This window comes from Saimiri boliviensis, chromosome 20, assembly GCF_048565385.1.
Source record: "Saimiri boliviensis isolate mSaiBol1 chromosome 20, mSaiBol1.pri, whole genome shotgun sequence".
Taxonomy (NCBI): Eukaryota; Metazoa; Chordata; class Mammalia; order Primates; family Cebidae; genus Saimiri; species Saimiri boliviensis.
Window position 1 is genome coordinate 27286474 of NC_133468.1, and position 20793 is coordinate 27307266.

Genomic DNA, 20793 nt, shown 5'->3' on the forward strand with positions numbered 1-20793 from the left:
TACAAAAATTAGCCAAGCTCCATGGTGGGCGCCTGTGGTACCAGCTACTCAGGAGGCTGAGGCGGGAGAATCACTTGAACCCGGGAGGTGGAGGTTGCAGTGAGCGGAGATCGCATCACTGCACTCCAGCCTGGAGACAGAGCAAGATTCTGTAAAAAAAAAAAAAAAAAAAAAAAAAAAAAATAGTCTGGTCCTGCTGCTTTTGGGGTGGGCAGCAAAGGCCTCAGGGTCCAGAGAGAAGCAGGCCAGGCAGTGACCCGGGGCTCCTGCCACAGGGCTAGGTTTGCGCCCCTGCCTTAGCCTGGCAGTGGGTTCTTACTCAGCAGGTTGTAATCCAGCTAAACAAGCTTTTTAAGAAAGAAAAATGTTTTGGCTTGCTCCAGGAGGGGGCTTAAAAAACAAAAATATTTCCCAGCTATTAATCCAAATTTGCATATTAAAGTCGCTTTTGTATTACAAGAAAGGTAGTGGTTTGCAAAGGAGTTGATAAAAGATACCGATTTTAAAAATTAGGGCAGGGAAAGTACTGTTTATTTTTATTTTATCTTCAATTCAGGGGGTATATCTGCATGTGTGTGACATAGAGATATTACATCCTGGTGGGGATTAGGCTTCTAGGGTGCCCATTACCCAACGGTGAACCTCACACCCGGAGGCATCTTTCACCCCTCGCCCCTTCCCGCCTCCCCGCTTTGGAGTCTCAGCGTCTGTTGTTTCCATCTCTGTGTTCCTAGGCACCCACCTGTTCAGCCCCCACTTGTAAGTGAGAGCAGGCCGTGTGCAGTTTTGTTTCTGAGTTAGCTCATTTGGGACAAGGGCCCCCAGCTCCATCGTGTTGCTTCCCTGGCCGAGATTTCGTTCCTTTTTATAGCTGAGAGTAAAGATACTTTGTACTGAACACCTGAAGCTCTTGCGGCTGGAGCTCCGAGAAGCTGGGTGGGCCTCCTGTGACCTCGAGTTCCCATGGTGGGGCGGGGGGAGGGGGGGCGCCCCTCCTTGGTCCTGTACCCGCCCTGCTCTTGCTGTGGGAGCCCGATCCCCTCCCTCCACCCAGTCTTGCTCTTTGAAGCTGCCCTGTGCAAAGGATTCTTGTTAGGGAAGTTCTGTGCGGAGAAAGTAGTAAGTTAGGGACCGACTGTCTGGCTCTTTGGCCTACCATTGTTACAATAAAAGCCTCTCTGTTTACATCCGTTTATCTTAGCACCATGGAATTCAATTGAGTGTTTAGAAACCTCAGAGGCCCTTGAGGTTTTGCTTGCCAAGATACTTTTCAGTTTGAGTTTCTGCCGTAGGGTGGAGCCGGCGTGTTTACAAACACTCCCTGCCCTTCCCTGCCACCTCCCCACTCTCCTCCGGCTGGCTCTGCTCCCTAAGAGATCGGGGCGGTGCTGGCCTCCACACCCAGCGCGGGGCTTCCTGCCCGGCTGGCCCCTCCCGGGTGCCGCCCCGCCCCCTCGATGCCTGCCTTCCTAATTTGGTGTGCGATCGCCTCGCCGGTCCCCATTGGCCGTGGAGTGGCTGCCTAGGGTGTAGGTCGGCTGGCTCAGAGCCCCTGGTTCCCAGGAGTCGGGAGTGGCTTGGGAGGGAGTGGCTATTCCCTGTGGGATCCTCCCTGATCAGCTGCTCCTGCCCCCCACCACCCTTCCACCTTTTCGACTCCTCCTGCTTTGCTCTCGAAGGCCTTCACTCCCTTTCCCAGGGTGGGTGGGTGTGGCTGTGTGGTTTTGTGTGTGTGTGTTTTTTCTGTTTTATTTTTTTCTGCCCTGAAGTACTCCACCCAGAAAATGAATGAACTCTCTTTGAAATAAATTCTGCTATCTTTAGAAGCATTTTGACCTTTCTTTCCTTTTTGCAAAGAAGTGTTTTTACAGGCCGGTAATCCCAACACTTTGAGAGGCAGAGGCGGGCAGATCACCTGAGGTCAGGAGTTCGAGACCGGCCTGGTCAACATGGTGAAACCCTGTCTCTACTAAAAATACAAAAATTAGCCAGGCATGTAATCCCAGCTACTTGGGAGGCTGAGGCAGGAGAAGTGCTTGAACCTGGGAGGTGGAGGTTGCAGTGGTGAGATCACTGCACTCCAGACTGAGCAGAGCGAGTCTCCATCTCAAAAAAAAAAAAAAAAAAAAAGGTGTTTTTAGGAAGGAATTAAAGTATTTAATCAAATAATTCAAGTGGTTAATAATTTTCTAGGTTCCACCAAACAGACACCAGTCTAAAAAGTGTTCCTTAGAGGTAGAGTTTTAAGAAAACTGCTGAAATTCAGTGAGAGAAAGCGCATTGCACAGAGTGACTGTTTTTGCTCATGAGGGCGAGACTTCAGGAGCTGTTTCTCTCAGAAGGCCTTTCCTGATTTCTCCAACGTGGAGATCAAAAGTGAAAGTAACCCGTACAATTCGGTGAAGGTCAGCAGTACATAAATATACAGTAAAAATGCAGCAACTGACTTCAAAATCCTTCTCTTTTACTCATGACCTTTAAACACAGTTTTATTGCTAGATAACATTCAGTCCTAATTCAGTTTATGTTGTTCCGTAATGTCAGAGGTCTTTTGAGCTTGGAGGTTATTGGGTCTACATTAGAGATACTCTCCTTTTTCTGACAAACTTTGGTTCCTTCCTGCAGAGTGATTCATCTGTTTCAAAGTTTCCGGTAGGCTGGAATCCCAGCACTTTGGGAGGCTGAGGCAGGAGGACTGCTTGAGGCCGGAAGTTCTAGACAAGCCTGGGCAACATAGTGAGAACCCCGTCTCTACAAAAAAAAAATTTCAATCTGCCAAGTGCAGTGGCTCACGCCTGTAGACCCAACTACTTGAGAGGCTGAGACGGGACGAGTGCTTGAGCCCAGCAGTTGGAGGCTGCAGTGAGTTATGCTCTCACCACTGCACTCCAGCCTAGGCAACAGAGCAAGACCCCGTATCAAAAATAATCATAATTAAAAACACAAGTTTGCAGCTGCAGCCTTCCCTGTGTTTCAGCGCGGCTGCAGGAGGACTGTGGTGCGAATGTGTGAGTCATCTCTAGCAGGGATCCCGCCTGCTTGATCAGCCATGCTGGCGATGAGAGTCCCTCTTCCCTGTCCCTGATAGGCCTTGCTGCCCCTCCCCACCCCACCACACCCCACCACACCCTCTTAAACCTTTTCCAATCTGAGAACTCTGGGGAAGTAACTACTGCTTCCTCCACACGGGAAGGTTGGGACTTTTCTGTGTGTTCCTTTTATTTTTCCCTCCTGCCTAGGTCCCTTCAAGGGGTGGCTTTGACCCTGAAGTGTTGGGCGCGCTCGGAATGAAGCTGGGTAGGGAAGTCCTTGCGTTTGTTCGAATCTGGTAAACGGATGGCCCCACCCCTGGCTTTCCTGTAATCTCTGGGAGGGCCCTTCTAAGTGTAGCACCCAACTTCTCAGACCTCCGGTGACACGAGGCTTGTGTGGAGTAGGCCTGTCACGTGGCTTCTGCACAGGCAGGCGACACACAGGGACAGTCCTTCTCAGGTTCCCCACGAGAGCCTCGGGAAGCAGGAGGTGTCTGCAGGCATGGAGCTGACCCCAGCGCCTGCAGAGCTGCGGGGCGCCTCTCCACTCAAGCACCCACTCTCGCCCAAGAGCAGCTCCTGTTCAGGCCAGCGTGCTGGTTACTCTTCACTGGGGCAAAATGCATTTTGGAAACAAGTTAATTTAATTTTTTAAATTATTATTATTATTATTATTATTATTATTATTATTTTGAGACTGAGTTTCGCTCTTGTTACCCAGGCTGGAGTGCAATGGTGCGATCTCGGCTCACCGCAGCCTCCGCCTCCTGGGTTCAGGCAATTCTCCGGCTTCAGCCTCCTGAGTAGCTGGGATTACAAGCACGTGCCTCCATGCCCAGCTAATTTTTTGTATTTTTAGTAGAGACGGGGTTTCACCACGTTGGCCAGGACGGTCTCGATCTCTCGACCTCGTGATCCACCCGCCTCGGCCTCCCAAAGTGCTGGGATTACAGGCTTGAGCCACCGCGCCCAGCCTATTATCATTATTTTTGAGACAGAGTCTCACTCTGTCACCCAGGCTGGAGTACAGTGGCGAGATCTCGGCCCACTGCAACCTCCGCCTCCTGGGTTCAAGTGATTCTCCTGCCTCAGCCTCCCAAGTAGCTGGGACTACAGGTACATGCCACCACGCCCAGCTAACTTTTGCATTTTAGTAGAGATGGGGTTTCACCATGTTGGCCAGATTGGTCTCGATCTTTTGACCTCCTGGTCTGCCCACCTTGGCCTCCCAAAGTGCGGGGATTACAGGTGTGACCCACCGTGCCTGGCCTAAATTATTATTATTATACTATTATTATTTTGAGATGGAGTCTCTGTCACCCAGGCTGGAGTGCAGTGGTGTGATCTTAGCTCACTGCAACCTCCGCCTCCTGGATACAAGCTGGGATTATAGGCATGAGCCACCACGACCGGACCCTACATTATTATTTTTAATGGCAGTTCCAATTGTGGTTTTGGGGGTTTGTTTTTGTTTTTGTGTTTTGACAGGGTCTCGCTCTATTGCCCAGGCTGGAGTGCAGTGCCACAGTCACAGCTCACTGCAACCTCGACCTCCCGGGCTCAAGCGATCCTCCTGCTTCAGCCTCCTGTGTATCTAAGACTACAAGCATGCACCGCCACACCCAGCTCATTTTTTATTTTTGTTGAGATGGTGTCTCGCTTTGTTGCCCAGGCTGGTCTTGAACTCCTGGCCTCAAGTAGTCTTCCCACCTTGATTTCCCAAAGTGCCAGGATTACAAGGCGTGAGTCTGGTTTGTTGTTGTAGTTGTTTGTTTTGGTTTTGTTTTGAGGCAGGGTCTTGTCTGACACCCAGGCTGGAGTGCAGTGGCACCGTCATGGATCACTGCAGCCTCGATCTCCTGCACTCAAGCGATCCTCCCACCTCAGCCGTGACTGCAGGAGTGGTCCACTAGTTAATTTTTAAAAATAGCTTCCCAGAGTTTTACAGCGTCAGATTTATCTTAAAGGAACAGAAACATTCGTTACGATTGTTCTAAGAAATTTGCCTCTGGAAATGTTCTTTCCTTTTTTTTTTTTTTTTTTTTTTTCCCCAGATTACGAAGAGACTATATCTACCTATACGCATTGTACAAAATCCAAACATTTCAGAAAATGAAAATCCCCCATGTGACACTCCCCAGAGCTAATCCCTTCTCACTCCTGCATCCCTGAGTCATCGCCGCACATGACTATCTTGGTGTTTCAGTTTTAGGTATTGTACAACAGCTTCTTATATGGAAATTGAGGATTTAGCTTCCCAGCTCCATCCCGTAAAGTTACATCATCATGTTTGGCTCACCCCGCGTTAGTGTTTTCTGTATTAGAACTGTGTAGTGATTATAATGCTTAGCCATTTCCTTCCTGTACTATTGGCTTATTTCCACCACACTCCCCCCCTCTTGGAGTTAATATAATGGCCTCTTCTCCATTTACTGTGAAGGCCTTCCTCTCTGACCACAGGATCATCTTCTCCACCATCCTGGGAGTTCCCTCAGGAGGTGGTGGGGGAGAGAGGGCTGTTTCCTGATTCCCATGGTCTTCCTCTTTCCTGATTTGTTCCTTTGTTTTACTAGAGTACATCCTCCACTCGCTTCCTGGGAAAGGGCACTGGAGAGAGACTTTTCATTTATTTACTGATTTAAGAGACAAGGCCTCACTTGGTGGCCCAGGCTGTTACTTCTGGGCTCAAGCAATCCTCCTGCCTCAGCCTCATGAGTAGCAGGGACGACAGCTGTGTACCACCATGCCTGGCTCATTTTTGTGTTTTTTATAGAGATGGGATCTCCTTACGTTGCTCAGGCTGGTCTTGAACTCCTGTGCTCAGAGATCTTCCTGCCTCAGCCTCCCAAAGCGCTGGGATTACAAGTGTGAGCCACCACGGCTGGACCCCCAGATCCCGTCCCCACCTCTGGGACTGGCTGTGCCTGGCGGGCCTCTCAGCTGAGCTCACTCCTCTCCTTTCCTTTCCCTCTCTACTTTCTGGGAGATTTTCTCCAGTCTCTCCTTCCACCCTTTCTTGGATTTTTATTTCTCCTTTTTTGAGTTGTTTTTTATTATAAGAGAGTGTTGTTGCTCTGCAAGTGGGCTCTGCGTGGTGTTCTTACTGTCTTACTGAGACGGCGTCGTTACCTCCTTAGGGATGGGAACCGCGCTTCATCTCTGCCCAGGCTCCCGGCAGCTTCCCCTGGGTCCCTCCTCCCTTGTTCTGTCTTGCACCATGTCCTGCCTGGTAGAAACTTCCTCAAACCACAGATGTGCCGTGGCCAGCTGTTCTATTTAGCAGCGAGGTCCTAAAAGCCCTCGTAGAGCGGCTGGTGTTGGAGCAGGGGCTGGGGCAGGGACCCCAAGTATCCTCGTCTCCAGGGAGGTTCCCCCAGGAGGCTTCAGGTGCCGCCTCGGGACACAAAGGACAATTCAGACCCCCGAAGCCTCCTGGACCCTCCATTGCCCACAAGGCTCTGTCCCAGCCCCTTCCTCCAGCCCCTCCAGGCAGGTCTCATCTGTGTCTCTCTGGCTTCAGGAGGGATCAGGCCCCCACTGCCCTCTCTGGGCCTGGGGGAAGCCACATCCCTTCCCGAACCCGGGCCTCTCAGGGTGGCCTTCTCCGCCTCAGCGAAGAGCCACAGGCATTGAGGGTGATCTGGAAGGACCACTGCCCTGTGCCCCGGGGAAGGCTTGTCTTGGGCTCTGGAGGCGGAACCCAGCTGGCGGCTCCAGAGTTGGCTTTAGGTCTGTCGTTGATTTGCCTTTCTCAGTGTGAGTTCTCTTTGTAACACGACCCAGCTACCCGTGTGTCCCGCAGGCCGTCCATTCCTCTCCCGTGTCCCTGCACGGGGTGTGTCCTGGGTGGTCCCGGAGGCATATTCTAGGCCTGGCTCCTGGGTGTGGTGGAAGCTGTCTGTCCCAGGCCCGTGCAGGGTTGTCCCTGCAAGCACACAGCTCCAGGAGTGCCCCACTCAGGATCCTCCAGCTCTCTCGCCTGAAGCAGAAATGTGACGTGGAAACTGTCCTCTATAGAAGGGAGGGGAAACCCAGGCCTGGGGTGAGCTGCTGCAGTGCCTCAGCCCCTCTCAGCCTCCAGTCGTGGGGCACAGGCATCTGATTCTTAACACATCCGTGGGTCGCCGCTGTCCGCCTCTGCTGCCCGCACCGGCAGCTGGGGAGTGGGAATGGGGGCTGACCGAGGCCTGGGGTACTTCCCCCAGAAGGAGCGATTTCTTGTTTCCTGCAATTGAACTGGGGGTCCCTGTCAGGGAGCAATGGGGTCCCCTCAGCTTCCTGCTCTCTGTCATTGCTGCAGGAGACACGTCTGGATGTGTACGCTGCCATTTTCAGCTAAGGGTCAGAGAATGTTTCCCATGGACTCCTGGCATCAGACATGAGATTCTTTTTTTTTTTTTTTTTTTTCCTTGCTCTGTCACCAGGCTGGAGTACAGTGGCACAATCTCAGCTCACTGCAACCTCCACCTCCTGGGTTCAAGCAATTCTCCTGCCTCAGCTTCCCAAGTAGCTGGAACTACAGGTGCCCATCACTACGCCCAGCTAGTTTCTTGTATTTTTAGTAGAGACAGGTTTTCACCATGTTGGCCAGGATGGTCTTGATCTCCTGATCCACCCGCCTGGGCCTCCTAAAGTGCTGGGATTACAGGCATGAGCCACCGCGCCTGGCTCGGATGTCTTGATTAGATATTCAGATGGCTCCAAGGCCCCTCTCTGTGCAATCCCCAAGGCCAGGACCCTGGCTATGGAGCTGAGTGTCCCGTGCCACCACATCCAGGCACCCTCAGAGCACTTCACAGGCTTGAGCGGCTGTGGCTCCAGTGGCCTCTGCTCCCCACTTCCCTCAGCTGCAGGCCTGGTATGAGGCCTTGGCATTGGGGACCTGGTACCAGGCACAGCCCCATGGCCGAGGCCTGCCTGCAGAGGACAGCTGAATGGGGCTTATTGAGAGACAGGCTGCTCCAAGGGCTGGAGGAGCCATGTGAACAAACACACGTGGTCCCTCAGCCAAGGTGGCTGGAGAACCTCAGAAAGTGCGGTGTCATACCTGTCCCAGTGGGAGTGACACCAGGATCCAGCGGCCCAGGCCAGGTTCAGTGCTGGGGCAGGGATGGAGAGGCCACCCTCCTCTCTCCCTGTTTTTTTAGCCAGGCTTTGCCAACCTTCATTATTTTCACTTGAAATCCTTTTGGGAATGACAGCCTTTCCGGTGGGTGTTACTCCCTGAGGTTGAGAAATAATTTTGGTGTTTTTGAGACGAGGTCTCGGTCTGTCGCCCAGGCTAGAGTGCGATGATCATAGCTCACTGCAGCCTCAAACTCCTGGGCTCAAGCCGTCTTCCTGCCTCAGCCTCCTGAATAGCCAGAACAATGGGTGTGCACTACCATGCCCGGCTAATTTTTAAAATTTTAAAACATTACTTATTTATTTTTAGAGACAGGGTCTTGCTGTGTCATCCAGGCTGGAGTGCAGTGACACGATTATAGCTCACTGTAGCCTCAAACTCCTGGGCTCAAGCCATCCTTCTGCCTCAGCATCCCGAGTAGCTTGGGACTACAGGTGCATGCCACCATACTTGGCTAATTTTTTAAATTGTTTGTAGAGATGGAGTCGTCACTATGTTGCCCAGGCTAGTTTTGAACATCTGGGCTCAAGTGATCCTCCCACCTCAGCCTCCCAAATTGCTGGGCTTACAGGTATGAGCCTTCGAGCCCAGCAGAAGAATTTTCTATGATCTTTTGCAAAATCATTGCTAGGAACAGGAGTAGGTCCCTGCTGCACATGCTGGGCCATCACCGTTTGTCATGGAGCAGGCGGGGATTCCCCTTGCTGGTCTTTAGGATGGATGGAGGAGCCCACCTGCCACCTCATGGGCCTCAAATGAGATTTTCCAAGGTGAGCGGCCGTTCCCCAGCCTGTGGCCGGAAATCAGGGTGTATCTGAGTGACAGCTCAGCTCAGTGGTCCCCAACAAGGTCTGAATCTCAGTTCTTCCCACTGAGTCCCAGGGGACGTCCAGTGGCTTTGGGTCTGGGGCCAGGTGCCCAGGTGCGATGCTGGCCACGTCGTCTGCAGCTCCCCCGGCCACGAGGCCATCCTGCCTTGACAGGGAGGTGTTTGATTCCCAGAGGCCTTTGACAAAGCTGATTTTGGGGGCTGTGTGCTGTTATCAGTCAAAACCTTTCCCCTTCTCGGCTTTTTTTTTTTTTTTTTTTTTTTTTGAGACAAAGTCTCACTCTGTCGCCCAGGCTGGAGTGCAATGGAATGATCTCAGCTCACTGCAACCTCCACCTCCCGCATTCAAGCGATTCTCCTGCTTCAGCCTCCTGAGTAGCTGGGACTACAGACACGAGCCACCACGCCTGGCTAATTTTTGTATTTTTAGTAGAGACGGAATTTCACCATGTTGGCCAGGATGGTCTCGATCTCTTGACCCCGTGATCCAAAGTGCTGGGATTACAGGCATGAGCCACCACGCCTGGCCTCACTTTACTTTTAAGCTTGAGTTTTGTATTTTGGGTTCAGAATTAAATTCAGAAAAAAATTTCCCCGTGACTGTTTCCTACCTCGATCAAGCCATTTGTGGGTGTGTTCATTTAAGTTTCGACACATGCAGAACTTAACCTGTGTGTGCTGTATTTGAGGAGTCTGTTGGATGAGAGAGCAGGAATTCCAGATCAGAGTCCTTAGCACTCTGTGTGGCTGACGCTGAGTCATCCCTGAAAAAGCCCCAGACCTGAACTGATCATTCATGTCAGTTGCCAGGTTTTTCTCAGCCACAGGGCTTTTTTCATTCATCCTCCTGCTCCATCCAAGAAATGTTTCTCAAGCCCCTTTCAGTGCAGGCAGGGCTCCTACCTAGTAGGAGAGACAAATTGCAAACTCGCATCACCGTTCTGGGCGTGGGGGCTGCCCTAGGAGCGAGGGCAGGAGGGCAGCGTGGAGGAGGTGGCCTCGGAGCCTAAGTTTGGAGATCTGAGAGAGTCTTGTGCCTGGACAGTTAGAGAAGGACATTCCAGTCAGAGGAAGCGGCAGCAAAGTGGGAGGAGGAGAGTGGACCTTCTGGAGGGTTATGGGTGGCCTGCAGAGCAGGGCAGCAGGGAGCGCCCTGCTCACCATGGGGGCTCTAAGTCGGTTGAGGCGGGGATGTCAGCATCACAGGTGGGGCCTTTTGTGGGATGGGGCCAGGTGGGTGCCCACGTGCTCAGGACAGTGAGAGCTCTTTCTCTCGGGTGGGTTCTGCACCCGTTCTTCATGTCCTCATTGATTTTATCTGAACACCTATAATAGAAATCATTTTCAGAAGCAAAACATCGCCGTGGTTTGCTCACCAAATTGTGCCTGAGTGAGTTAGGGAAGCAGGCCAGGGCGCACTCCTCAGCCACCGGACGCAGCCCACGTCCACGGCCCTGACCACACCTGCAGCCAGGGGTGTCGGTCACTCCTGACAGTCGGTGATCGCTCTAGCCTGGGAGGGAGAGGGGACGAGGGCTGGGGCGTCTCAGTGGCTCAGGGGGAAACCACAGGAGCCAGCTCTTCCTGAGGGCAGTGCCTCCAGGAGAGCCACCTGCCACAGAGCCCTCATCCGCAGGGCGATGGCACCTCCAGGGCCCCTTTCCAGCATCTGCCTCTGACCACAGTGGGTTGTCCCAGGCCCAAGCCTTTTCCCATGGCGCCACCTTGTGGACACCTGCACACAGGCCAGCAGCCTGCAGAGGCTACCTGCCCCAGGTGTAGCTGCGTGGGGGCAGCTGAGGAGGGGCCTCCACAGAGCTTCCTCACCAGGTCCTGCCCTGGGCCCTGCACAACGCCAGGAGGAGGGCCCATGGCGCTCTCAGCCCCTGAGCAGAAGTCACCGCTGGGAGGAAACATGTCTGCCGTTTCCAGCATCTTGTCCCTGACGCTGTGTGACTTTGGACTTTTCTGAGGGCGGGGCAGTGTGATGGCATTTACGATTGGAAAGTGCGGGTTTCTCCCCTACAGCCCCACCCTCCCAGTAGGTCCTGAAAGTCCTGTGCCCCTCGGGGACCCCCTTTTCAGAGCCATGAGCTTACAGTGTCCTCTCTTCTCAGTGTCCCCAACTCCTGCCCAGCTAGTCCACGAGGCGCCGGCTCCTCCAGTTACCGCTTTGTGCAGAATGTGACCTCGGACCTGCAGCTGGCAGCAGAGTTTGCAGCGAAGGCCGCATCGGAGCAGCAGGCAGATACGTCTGGAGGAGACAGCCCCAAGGTCAGAGCCCCCCTACCCCCGGTGCCGTGATGCACATTGGTGACCAGGATTGGATCGGGCTGTAGTGACGCGGCGTGGGTGGCAGTGCGCTCAAGGCAGTCTTGACCCACGAGGAATGCAGCCGAAGTTGGCGGTAGAGCCATTGGCCCTTTCTCCTTTTCATGCCCAAATTGTCCTTGTTGGCCATTTGCTGGTGACGGGTGGCGCTGACACCAGAGCCCCTCCCGCTCCACTCCTTGTTCATCTGCCACTGGCAGCCCGGCTTCAGAGCCTTCCCACAGCCCTTGAGAAGGATGGCGCCCTCCTTATAACTCTGTCTTAGTTCATTTCTGTCCAACAGCTATTTTAAAATCCATTTGTGGAAGAGGTGAGAAATTTCAGAATTAAATTATGATAAAAACAGAAGTTTTCCTTCCCACGAGGCAAAAAAAAACGGCTGTTCCTAGTTTAATGTGAGCCCCTTAACGGGATCATTGGAGGGCACTGGGATTGTCGAGATGAGTGTGTCCTCGGGGGAAGGTCCCTCTCCATCAGCAGTGCTGGGCAGGTGGGGTGGACCGGGGGACCTTGCCGGAGCTCACCTGTGAGCCGTGTCTCTCTGCAGGACGAGTCCAAGCCGCCGTTCTCCTACGCGCAGCTGATCGTGCAGGCCATCTCCTCCGCCCAGGACCGGCAGCTGACCCTGAGCGGCATCTATGCCCACATCACCAAGCATTACCCCTACTACCGAACGGCCGACAAAGGCTGGCAGGTGAGGCAGGCCTTGGGCCCAGAGTGCCTCCAAACGCCCCTAGAACACAAAACTAACAGGCACGTTGCTTCCCTGAAAATAGAAAAGAGGGCAGTAAGGGGGCTCATGCCTGGAACCCCAGCACTTTGGGAGGCCAACGCAGGAGGAGGATCAAGACCAGCCTGGCAACATAGCGAGAGCCTCTTTTCTTCTCAAGATTAGCTGGGTGTGCTGGTGCACGCCTGTGGTCCCAGCTACTCAGAGGCTGAGGTGGGAGGATCACTTGAGCCCGGGAGGTGGAGGCTGCAGTGAGCTGTGATCGTTCCGCTGTACTCCAGACTGGGAGGCAGAGCAAGACCCTATGTCTAAAAAGAAAAAAAAAAATTAAGTAATAAAATAAAAGAGAGGTATTTTCCCAGACTAAGAAGATGGGGACATACCTTGTTAGATTCTGTGCTTGCTGTGCCTTACAGTCTCATCCTAAGTTGGAAATGCACCGTATACTGTTAATAAAACCGCGCACGTCTGAATTGTGGATGGGATTATAAGAGCTTTGTTCACACCAGCCATGACTGACACGTGTTGCATTTGCCTGTATTTTCTCCAAAGTCAGTATAGCCCATCCACGAGTTTTGTTTTTTAGTTTTTGTTTTGTTTTGTTTTGTTTTTTGACAGGATCTCATTCTGTTGCCCGGCTGAAGTGCAGTGACGCAATCTCTGCTCACCGCAACCTTCACCTCCCAGGTTCAAGCGATTCTCCTGCCTCAGCCTCCGGAGTAGCTGGGATTACAGGGACCCACCACCATGCCCAGCTATTTTTTGCACTTTAGTAGAGATAGGGTTTCACCATGTTGGCCAGGCTGGTTTTGAACTCCTAACCTCCGGCGATCTACCCGCCTCAACCTCCCAAAGTGCTGGGATTACAGGCCTGAGCCATCTTGCCCAGCCAAGACCCAGTGTTTTTTGTTTGTTTGTTTTTTGTTTTGTTTTTGTCCCAGACGTGCTCCTAGACCAGGATCAGTCTTTCTCTTTCACTTTTTCTGTAAAGAATGGTAATGACAGCCAGGCACAGTAGCTTACACCCATAATCCCAGCACTTTGGGAGGCCAAGGTGGGAAGATGGCTTAAGCCCAAGAGTGTGAGACCCTGTCTCAACTAAAAACAAAAAATCAACCAGGCATGGTGGCCCACACCTATAGTCCCAACTACTCAAGAGGCTGAGGCAGGAGAATCCCTTGAACCCAGGAGGCGGAGTTTGCAGTGAGCCAAGATCATGACACTGTACTCCAGCCTGGGCAACAGAGCGATACTCCTTCTTAAAAAAAAAAACAAAAAAAAACAAAAAAAAAACAGACGGTAAAATGGTAATGATGCTGTGTCAGATTGTGATAGGCACGTCCTGCACCCCACATCTGCTCCCGCGCAGCACCGAGGGCTCTTCACAGCGGGACGGCCTCCCCTCGCCCTGGTCCCACCTATGTTGCAGATCTGGGGCAGGTGGGACTCAATTTCTGACTTGCTGATGACGGGTGAATATCTCTGCTTCCCTGCAGAATTCTATCCGACACAACCTCTCTTTGAACCGTTACTTTATTAAAGTCCCGCGTTCCCAGGAGGAGCCTGGGAAGGGGTCTTTTTGGCGTATAGACCCTGCCTCTGAAGCCAAGCTCGTGGAACAGGCATTCCGGAAACGGAGGCAGAGGGGCGTCTCCTGCTTCCGCACCCCCTTCGGGCCTCTGTCCTCAAGGTAAAGCTCTCTGTGTGGCTGTCCTAGAGCTGTTAGGAGAGCCGGGCTGACGTGGAGTTTAGGGATGCATGGCACGGTCGGCCCTCCCCCTCCCTAGCTGCGGCCTCCATAGCTGCAGGCTCAGTGTCTGGGCATGCAACTAATCACAGGTCAAAAATAGTCCCAAAAAAAGGCTAGTGTGGTGGCTCACACCTGTAATCCCAGCGCTCTAGGAGGCCGAGGCTGGGTCACCTGAGGTCAGGAATTGACCAGCCTGGTCAACATGGTGAAACCCCATTTCTACTAAAAAAAATACAAAATTAGCCAGGCATGGTGGTGGGCACCTGTAATTCCAGCTACTTGGGAGGCTGAGGCAGGAGAATTGCTTGAACCCAGGAGGCAGAGGTTGCAGTGAGTTGAGATTGCACCATTGCACTCCAGCCTGGGTGATATGAGCAAAACTTTGGCTAAAAAAAAATATTTTCAAAAAAAAAATAATACAAATGAAACAATACACACTACAATAGCCATTTACATAGCATGTACATTGTGTTAGGTATTCTAAGTACCCTGGATATGATTTAAAGCTTACGGGAGGATGTACGTAGGCTGTATGCAAATACAACACCATGTACATGAGGAACTTGGTTGAGCGTCTGCAGATTCGTCAGCTGCAGCACCCTCCCCTCAAATACTGAGGGTGACTGCTCTTTTTGGCACTTAAAGACTCACCATTTTGTTTTGTTTTGTTTCTGTTTTGAGAGAATATCTCAGGACCAGGAATTATGAAAATAGTAATGTTACTCAGTAAGCCACTGACTATTCTACTAATAATAACATATTAGTCCTTAGAAGCAGAAATACGGGCGCAGTGGCTCACACCTGTAATCTCAGCTCTTTGGGGTGCCAAGGTGGGCAGATCACGAGGTCAGTTCGAGACTAGCCTGGCCAACATGGTGAAACCCTGTCTCTACTAAAAGAAAAATTAGCCTTTACTAAAAACTAGAAAAATTACAGGCATGGTGGCAGACGCCTGTAATCCCAGTTACTCAGGAGCCTGAGGCAAAGAATTGCTTGAACCCGGGAGGAGGAGGTTACCGTGAGCTGAGATTGCGCCACTGCACTCCAGCCTGGGCAACAGAGCAAGACTCCATCTAAAAAAAAAAAAAAAGAAAAGAAAGTGGAAATGTGTGTAGCAGTGGGAACAGTTCCTAAGGCCAGGAGTAAATGGCTCGCGGCTGGCGGTGCTTTTGGTGGCTCCGAGCTTTCTGCTGCAGTGAGAGAGGACCCAGGAAGAGCCAATCTTTGAAGGGACAGACTCGGGGTATGACTTGAGGAGCCCACAGCTGCCTTTGCTTTTCACAGATGTTGGGGAACGTGGCTCTGCTGCAGGTGGCGGGGGGAACAGACCCTCCCCCGGCCTCTGCCACCTGCCTGGTGGTTCAGGGCCACCCCTGCCCAGCTCTGTCCTGGCTAGGCCCAGTCTGGAGGAGCCTGGGTGCCTGTGAGCAGCCTGGGTGGCTCTTCCCAAGGTTGCCAATCAGATGAGCCCATTCTAGTGTGGGGGGAGGAGATCTCCCAAGAGGCCCTCTCGGAAATCCTTCCCTGTGGAAGGACACATTAGCATCTCACGCTTCCATTTCAAAATTCTGTTTCCCACACGATTTGATAAAAGATTGAAATATCTGGCCGGGTGTGGTGGCTCACGCCTGTAATCCCAGCACTTTGGGAGGCCAGGGCGGGCAGATCACCTGTGGTCGGGAGTTTGAGACCAGCCTGGCCAACATGGAGAAACCTCTTCTCTACTAAAAATACAAAAATTAGCCAGGCATGGTGGCGAATGCCTATAATCCCAGCTACTCAGGAGGCTGAGGCAGGAGAATCACTTGAACCTGGGAGGTAGAGGTTTCAGTGAGCTGAGATCACATCACTGCACTCCAGCCTGGGTGACAAGAGTGAAACTCCTCGAAAGGAAATAAGGGAGGGAGGGAGAGAAGAAAGGGAGGGAAGGGAAAGGAGGGATGGAGGGAGGAAGGAAGGAAGGGAGGGAAGGATTGAAATATCTGAAAATTAATTTCGGGCATAGGGTCTGGCATGGTGGTTCTCAGGTGAACTGGGTGTATGGTTAAGGTAGGAATTCAAAAAAGTGAACGTCGTTTGGAAGATTACAGCAGAGCTCAGCTTTTCCAGAACACAGCATCACCTAAATGGAATGTGGAGAGAAATTTTGTTGCACCGTTAGGTTGCTAGGGCTGTTGAAACAAGCACCGCACACTGGGCGGCTTACACAAATGACGTCTGTCTCAGCCCTGGAGGGAGGCTGGAAGTCCAAGGTCAAGGTGTCGGGAGGGCTGGGTTCCTCTGAGCCTACGGGGAGTCTCCCAGGCCTCCACCATGGCTGCCCACGGTCTCTGGTGCTCCTTGGCCTGTGGGCACATCACCTCGACCTCTGCTTCATCGTCAAGTGGCACTGTGATCTGTGTGTGTCTGGGTGCAAACTTCCCCTTCATATGAGGACACTAGTCATCGGATTCGAGTCCATTTGAATGACTGGCATTTTGACTTGATCACCTCTGTTAGACCCTGTCTCCAAATAAGGTCACATCCTGCAGTACTGGGGGTTAGGACTCAGTGTGTCTTCTCTGGGGGACAGTTGCCAGTGTCATTGTTCACCTGTAGGGCAGTCTGTCAGCCAGCGGAAGTGGCTGGGAATTGCTTTGTGTGCCCAGTGCTGTTCGGGGAGCTGTGTGTGAGGAGAGCCTGCAGGGAGGGCAGGGTCCCATTTTCAAGGTCACCCTTGGAGTTGTGGAAGCAGATGTGCTGATAGAATCTGCGTGGGTGATGGGAGGAAGGAGGACCCTCCAGGCCAGGAGGATGGCACAGCCAGAGCTGGGTCTTCCGTAGGGGGAGGAGGCTGGCTTGACTTGCAGAGGCTGGATGGGTTTAAAGGGAGGCAGGTCATAGGGAAGGGGGTGATTGGTGGAGGAAGGGGAGATTAGAGAGGGCCCTGATAGGTTGTTTGGCCTCTTTGGTAAGAATGAGAGCCATGGCAGACTCGAGAACTGGGGAGCAGCCTTGGCCACACGGGTCTAGGACCGAATCAGCTGAGCACTGGAATCAGCGGGCAAGGCCTCCAGGCCCAGGATGAAGAGCAGACGGGGAGCGAAGAGCAGACGGGGAGCTAAGTGGTCTGGAAGAGACCGCAGAGCAGCAGGGAGGGGAGGGACGCCCCAGGCCTCTGCCCGAGGAGCCCAGGAAGGGCCCAACACAGCTACCAGCAGTAGACACAGTATACACAAAGTGACCAAGTGTATTTGTAACACAGTGAAGACTCTGGCTGGACACAGTGGCTCATGCCTATAATCCCAGCACTTTGGGAGGCTGAAGCAGAAGGATTGCTTTGAGGCCAGGAGTTTGAGACCAGCCTGGGCAACCTAGCAAGATCCCTGTCTCTCCAACAAAAAAAAAATTTTTTTTAAAGACTGGTTCCTTACCCCAGGCGCCTCTGGTGGGTTCCAGCTTCCTGCCTCTCTGGGTCTCTGCTGAAACCTGCTTTGTGTGCACAGCGGCCTGGGTGGGCTAATGTCCTGCTGCACGTGTGTGCTGGGTGGTCCCAGAGAAGAAAGCTGACTGCTTCCAGGCCTGGGTCTCGGCTGCGTCGCAGTCACCCACACCAGCCCCTCGCGGGTGGCACCTGGCAGGAATGCTGTATTGTAGAACCCGGGTCTCTATCATAGAACCCGGGACTTTATTGTAGAACCCAGGTCGATGGTGATGGGGAGTGGGCAGGGGGAGCAGGATGGGGAGCGGGCGGTGATTTCAGGGGGCAGGGTGAGTGTGCTTGGATTGTTGGTTGTTGAGGAAACAGTTGTGCTCCCGAAGCTCGTTTTACTCTCAGGGTAGCGTTTTCATGGTGTAACGCTTGTGCCCACCAAACAGAAGCTTATGTGTTTTGATATAAAAGGTCTGAGCCATTTTCATAGACAACTGGCTGGCCGTGGTGGAAGTGAACATTGTGGGGTGTCTTTTCAGATAACACCGCTCCCTCCCATTGAACGGAGCCTCCCTGTGCAGCCCCCCTCAAATGGAGTTTTAAACGCTGGGTTCAGGTTACAGGGGGTGGGTCTCACTGCCTGAATGGGGAGGACGGAGATGAGCTCCAGGGAGCGTGGGTGGGTGACGGAGTGACACTGGTGACACTGAGCTGCGTGATGTCTCGGAAACGTCCTCCCGTCCCTCAGCACGGGCAGGCGCTGACTGCCGAGGCCCTTCCCTCTTCTCCAGGAGCGCTCCAGCTTCACCCACACACCCCGGGCTGATGTCCCCTCGCTCCAGCGGCCTGCAGACCCCAGAGTGCCTGTCTCGGGAGGGCTCCCCCATTCCACACGACCCCGACTTCGGGTCCAAGTTAGCTTCTGTCCCAGAGTACCGGTATTCCCAAAGCGCACCTGGTAAGGAGCGGGCGGCCCTCTTGTGGGGCGGGACGGGACTCTCGGGGCACAGGAGGGGTCACTGTCCACTCCGCACCCTCCGTGCAGGCTCCCCCGTCAGCGCCCAGCCAGTGATCATGGCCGTGCCACCCCGACCATCCAGCCTCGTGGCCAAACCCGTGGCCTACATGCCCGCCTCCATCGTGACCTCACAGCAGCCCGCAGGCCATGCCATCCACGTCGTGCAGCAGGCCCCCACCGTCACCATGGTCAGGGTGGTCACCACGTCCGCCAGCTCGGCCAACGGATACATCCTCACCAGCCAGGGCTCAGCAGGGAGCTCCCACGATGCAGCGGGCGCAGCTGTGCTGGACCTGGGCAGCGAGGCCAGAGGTAATGCGGCCGTGGCCGGCAGCCTTCACAGGACTCTCCGTGGTGGTCCCAGCCAGCAGGTCCTGAAGGCAGCGCCATCGGCCTGGGCCTGGGGCTTGAGGAGGATGATTCTCTGCCTCTGCCTCTTGCTGCCATGTCCTTTTAAATCAGCATGAGCCAGGTGCGGTGGCTTACACCTGTAATCCCAGCGCTTTGAGAGGCCAAAGCAGGTGGATCACTTGAGGTCAGGAGTTCAAGATCAGCCTGGCCAACATAGTGAAACCCCGTCTCTAATAAAAATACAAAAATTAGCTGGGCATGGTGGTGCGCTCCTGTAGTCCCAGCTACTTGGGAGGCTGAGGCAGGAGAATCGCTTGAACCCTGGAGGCGGAGGTTGCAGTAGGCAAGATTGTGCCACTGCACTCCAGCCTGGGTGACAGAGCCAGACCCTATCTCACACACCAAAAAAAAAAAGCATGACTGTCCACAGATGCGTCCTTCCTTGTTGAATATGCCCTCGGATGCATGCAGCTGTGTCCTTGCCTTAAGGTAACATTGAATTAAGTTGTGCTGTGGCCTTGCATAAATTTGGAATTTAGTATTTTCTACAGGAGAAAGAATGAGCCTGGAAAGACTGTTCTTTTCTATTCCCTCATAAGGAGACTTTAAAAGTCATTTAGGGAAAAGATAGTTCTGAATTGCTAAAAGGAATCTGATCCCAGGGCTTGACTGGGTAGATACTGAACATACAGCTGACCCCCACCCCCATAAGACCCTCTCTGGAACACCTTCAGATGGGCAGCATCCTCTGACTTCGCTCACCTCCCTTGACTTCATCTCGGTGGTGCTTTTTGCTTCAGTACTGCCATAATACTGAAGGAAGGCCAAGGTACAGCTCTGATCAGATCATTTCATTCCCAGTAATACATTTGCTTTCTCAGACCGAATTTGGGTTGGTTAAAGCTAAGTCTAGGCTGGGTGTGGTGGCTCATGCCTGTCATCCCAGCACTTTGGGAGGCCGAGGCAGGCAGATGACAAGGTCGGGAGTTCGAGACCAGCCTGGCCAACATGGTGAAACCCTGTCTCTACTAAAAATGAAAAAATTAGCTGGGTGTGGTGGTGCGCACCTGTGATCCCAGCTACTCGGGAGGCTGAGGCAGGAGATTCCCTTGAACCCCGGAAGTGGGGTTACAATGAGCCGAGATTGTGCCATTGCACTCCAGTTGGGTGACAAGATCAACAAAACCCTGTCTCAAAAAAATAAGTAAAATACGACTTTAAAACCCTAGCAGTTGTTTTATTCCCAAACGTACTTCACCCATGAGATTTCCCTCTGGTGAACCCGTTTTTCCCAGCGCCGACCTCACTCCCCCACTTGGCCAACTTGCTGCCCAGGCATTGAGGAAATCGATTGTCTTGTTGGCTGAGTATGGTGCTAACTTGGTTCCTGTCCTGCAGGCCTAGAGGAGAAACCCACCATTGCGTTTGCCACAATCCCGGCAGCCAGCGGAGTCATCCAGACGGTGGCCAGCCAGATGGCCCCCGGCGTCCCCGGACACACAGTCACCATCCTGCAGCCTGCCACACCCGTGACCCTCGGCCAGCACCACCTTCCAGTCCGGGCCGTCACTCAGAATGGAAAGCATGCGGTTCCCACAAACAGCTTAGCCGGCAACGCTTACGGTGAGGCCCTGCCCCGTTCCCGGCGCCACCTCCCAAGCTCTGTGGCTCCTGGTAGTCAGTGCAGCATGAGAACATTTCTCCAGTATTGCCCAATCCTCCTCACAGTTCAGTTTATTGAGCACCTGCTGTACTCCAGGCCCTGGGACAGCACTAAGAAAAGAGGGTGGAAGGGGCCGGGCTCTGTGGCTCACACTTACCATCCCAGCACTTTGGGAGGCTGTGGCAGGCAGATCGCTTGAGCCCAGTTCAAGACCAGCCTAGGCAATACAGCAAAAGCCCATCTCTACTACATAAGACTCCAAAACTTGGCCAGGTGTGGTTTCGCACACTTGTGGTCCCAGCTGCTCAGGAGAGTGAGGCTGTAGTGAGCTGTAATTTTTCTGCTACATGCCAGCCTGGGTGACAGAGTGATACCCCTGTCCCTTTTTTTAAAAAAAAAAAAAAAGGAAAGAAGGTGGAAGGAAAGCCCAGATCTGCCCACTGACTGTCTGGAGTTCACACTCCATGGGGTGAGGCAGGAGGTCAGAGAAGGAAGGAGGAGAGCTGGGGTGCAGGAACCCAGGGGCACCAGGGCACCGGGCGGGGTGCAGGA

At 53.1% G+C, this 20793-nt stretch overlaps 1 protein-coding gene across 1 annotated transcript in view; it reads left to right on the forward strand.

Annotated features, from left to right (window-relative positions):
* FOXK1 (forkhead box K1) overlaps positions 1 to 20793 on the forward strand; it is a 94322-nt gene that overhangs the window by 65828 nt on the left and 7701 nt on the right. Inside the window, exons 3-8 of the mRNA XM_039460594.2 lie at positions 11104 to 11260; positions 11865 to 12011; positions 13544 to 13737; positions 18001 to 18167; positions 18255 to 18539; positions 19977 to 20201. Coding sequence (XP_039316528.1) covers positions 11104 to 11260; positions 11865 to 12011; positions 13544 to 13737; positions 18001 to 18167; positions 18255 to 18539; positions 19977 to 20201 — 1175 coding nt within the window. The remainder of the gene's footprint in view (positions 1 to 11103; positions 11261 to 11864; positions 12012 to 13543; positions 13738 to 18000; positions 18168 to 18254; positions 18540 to 19976; positions 20202 to 20793) is intronic.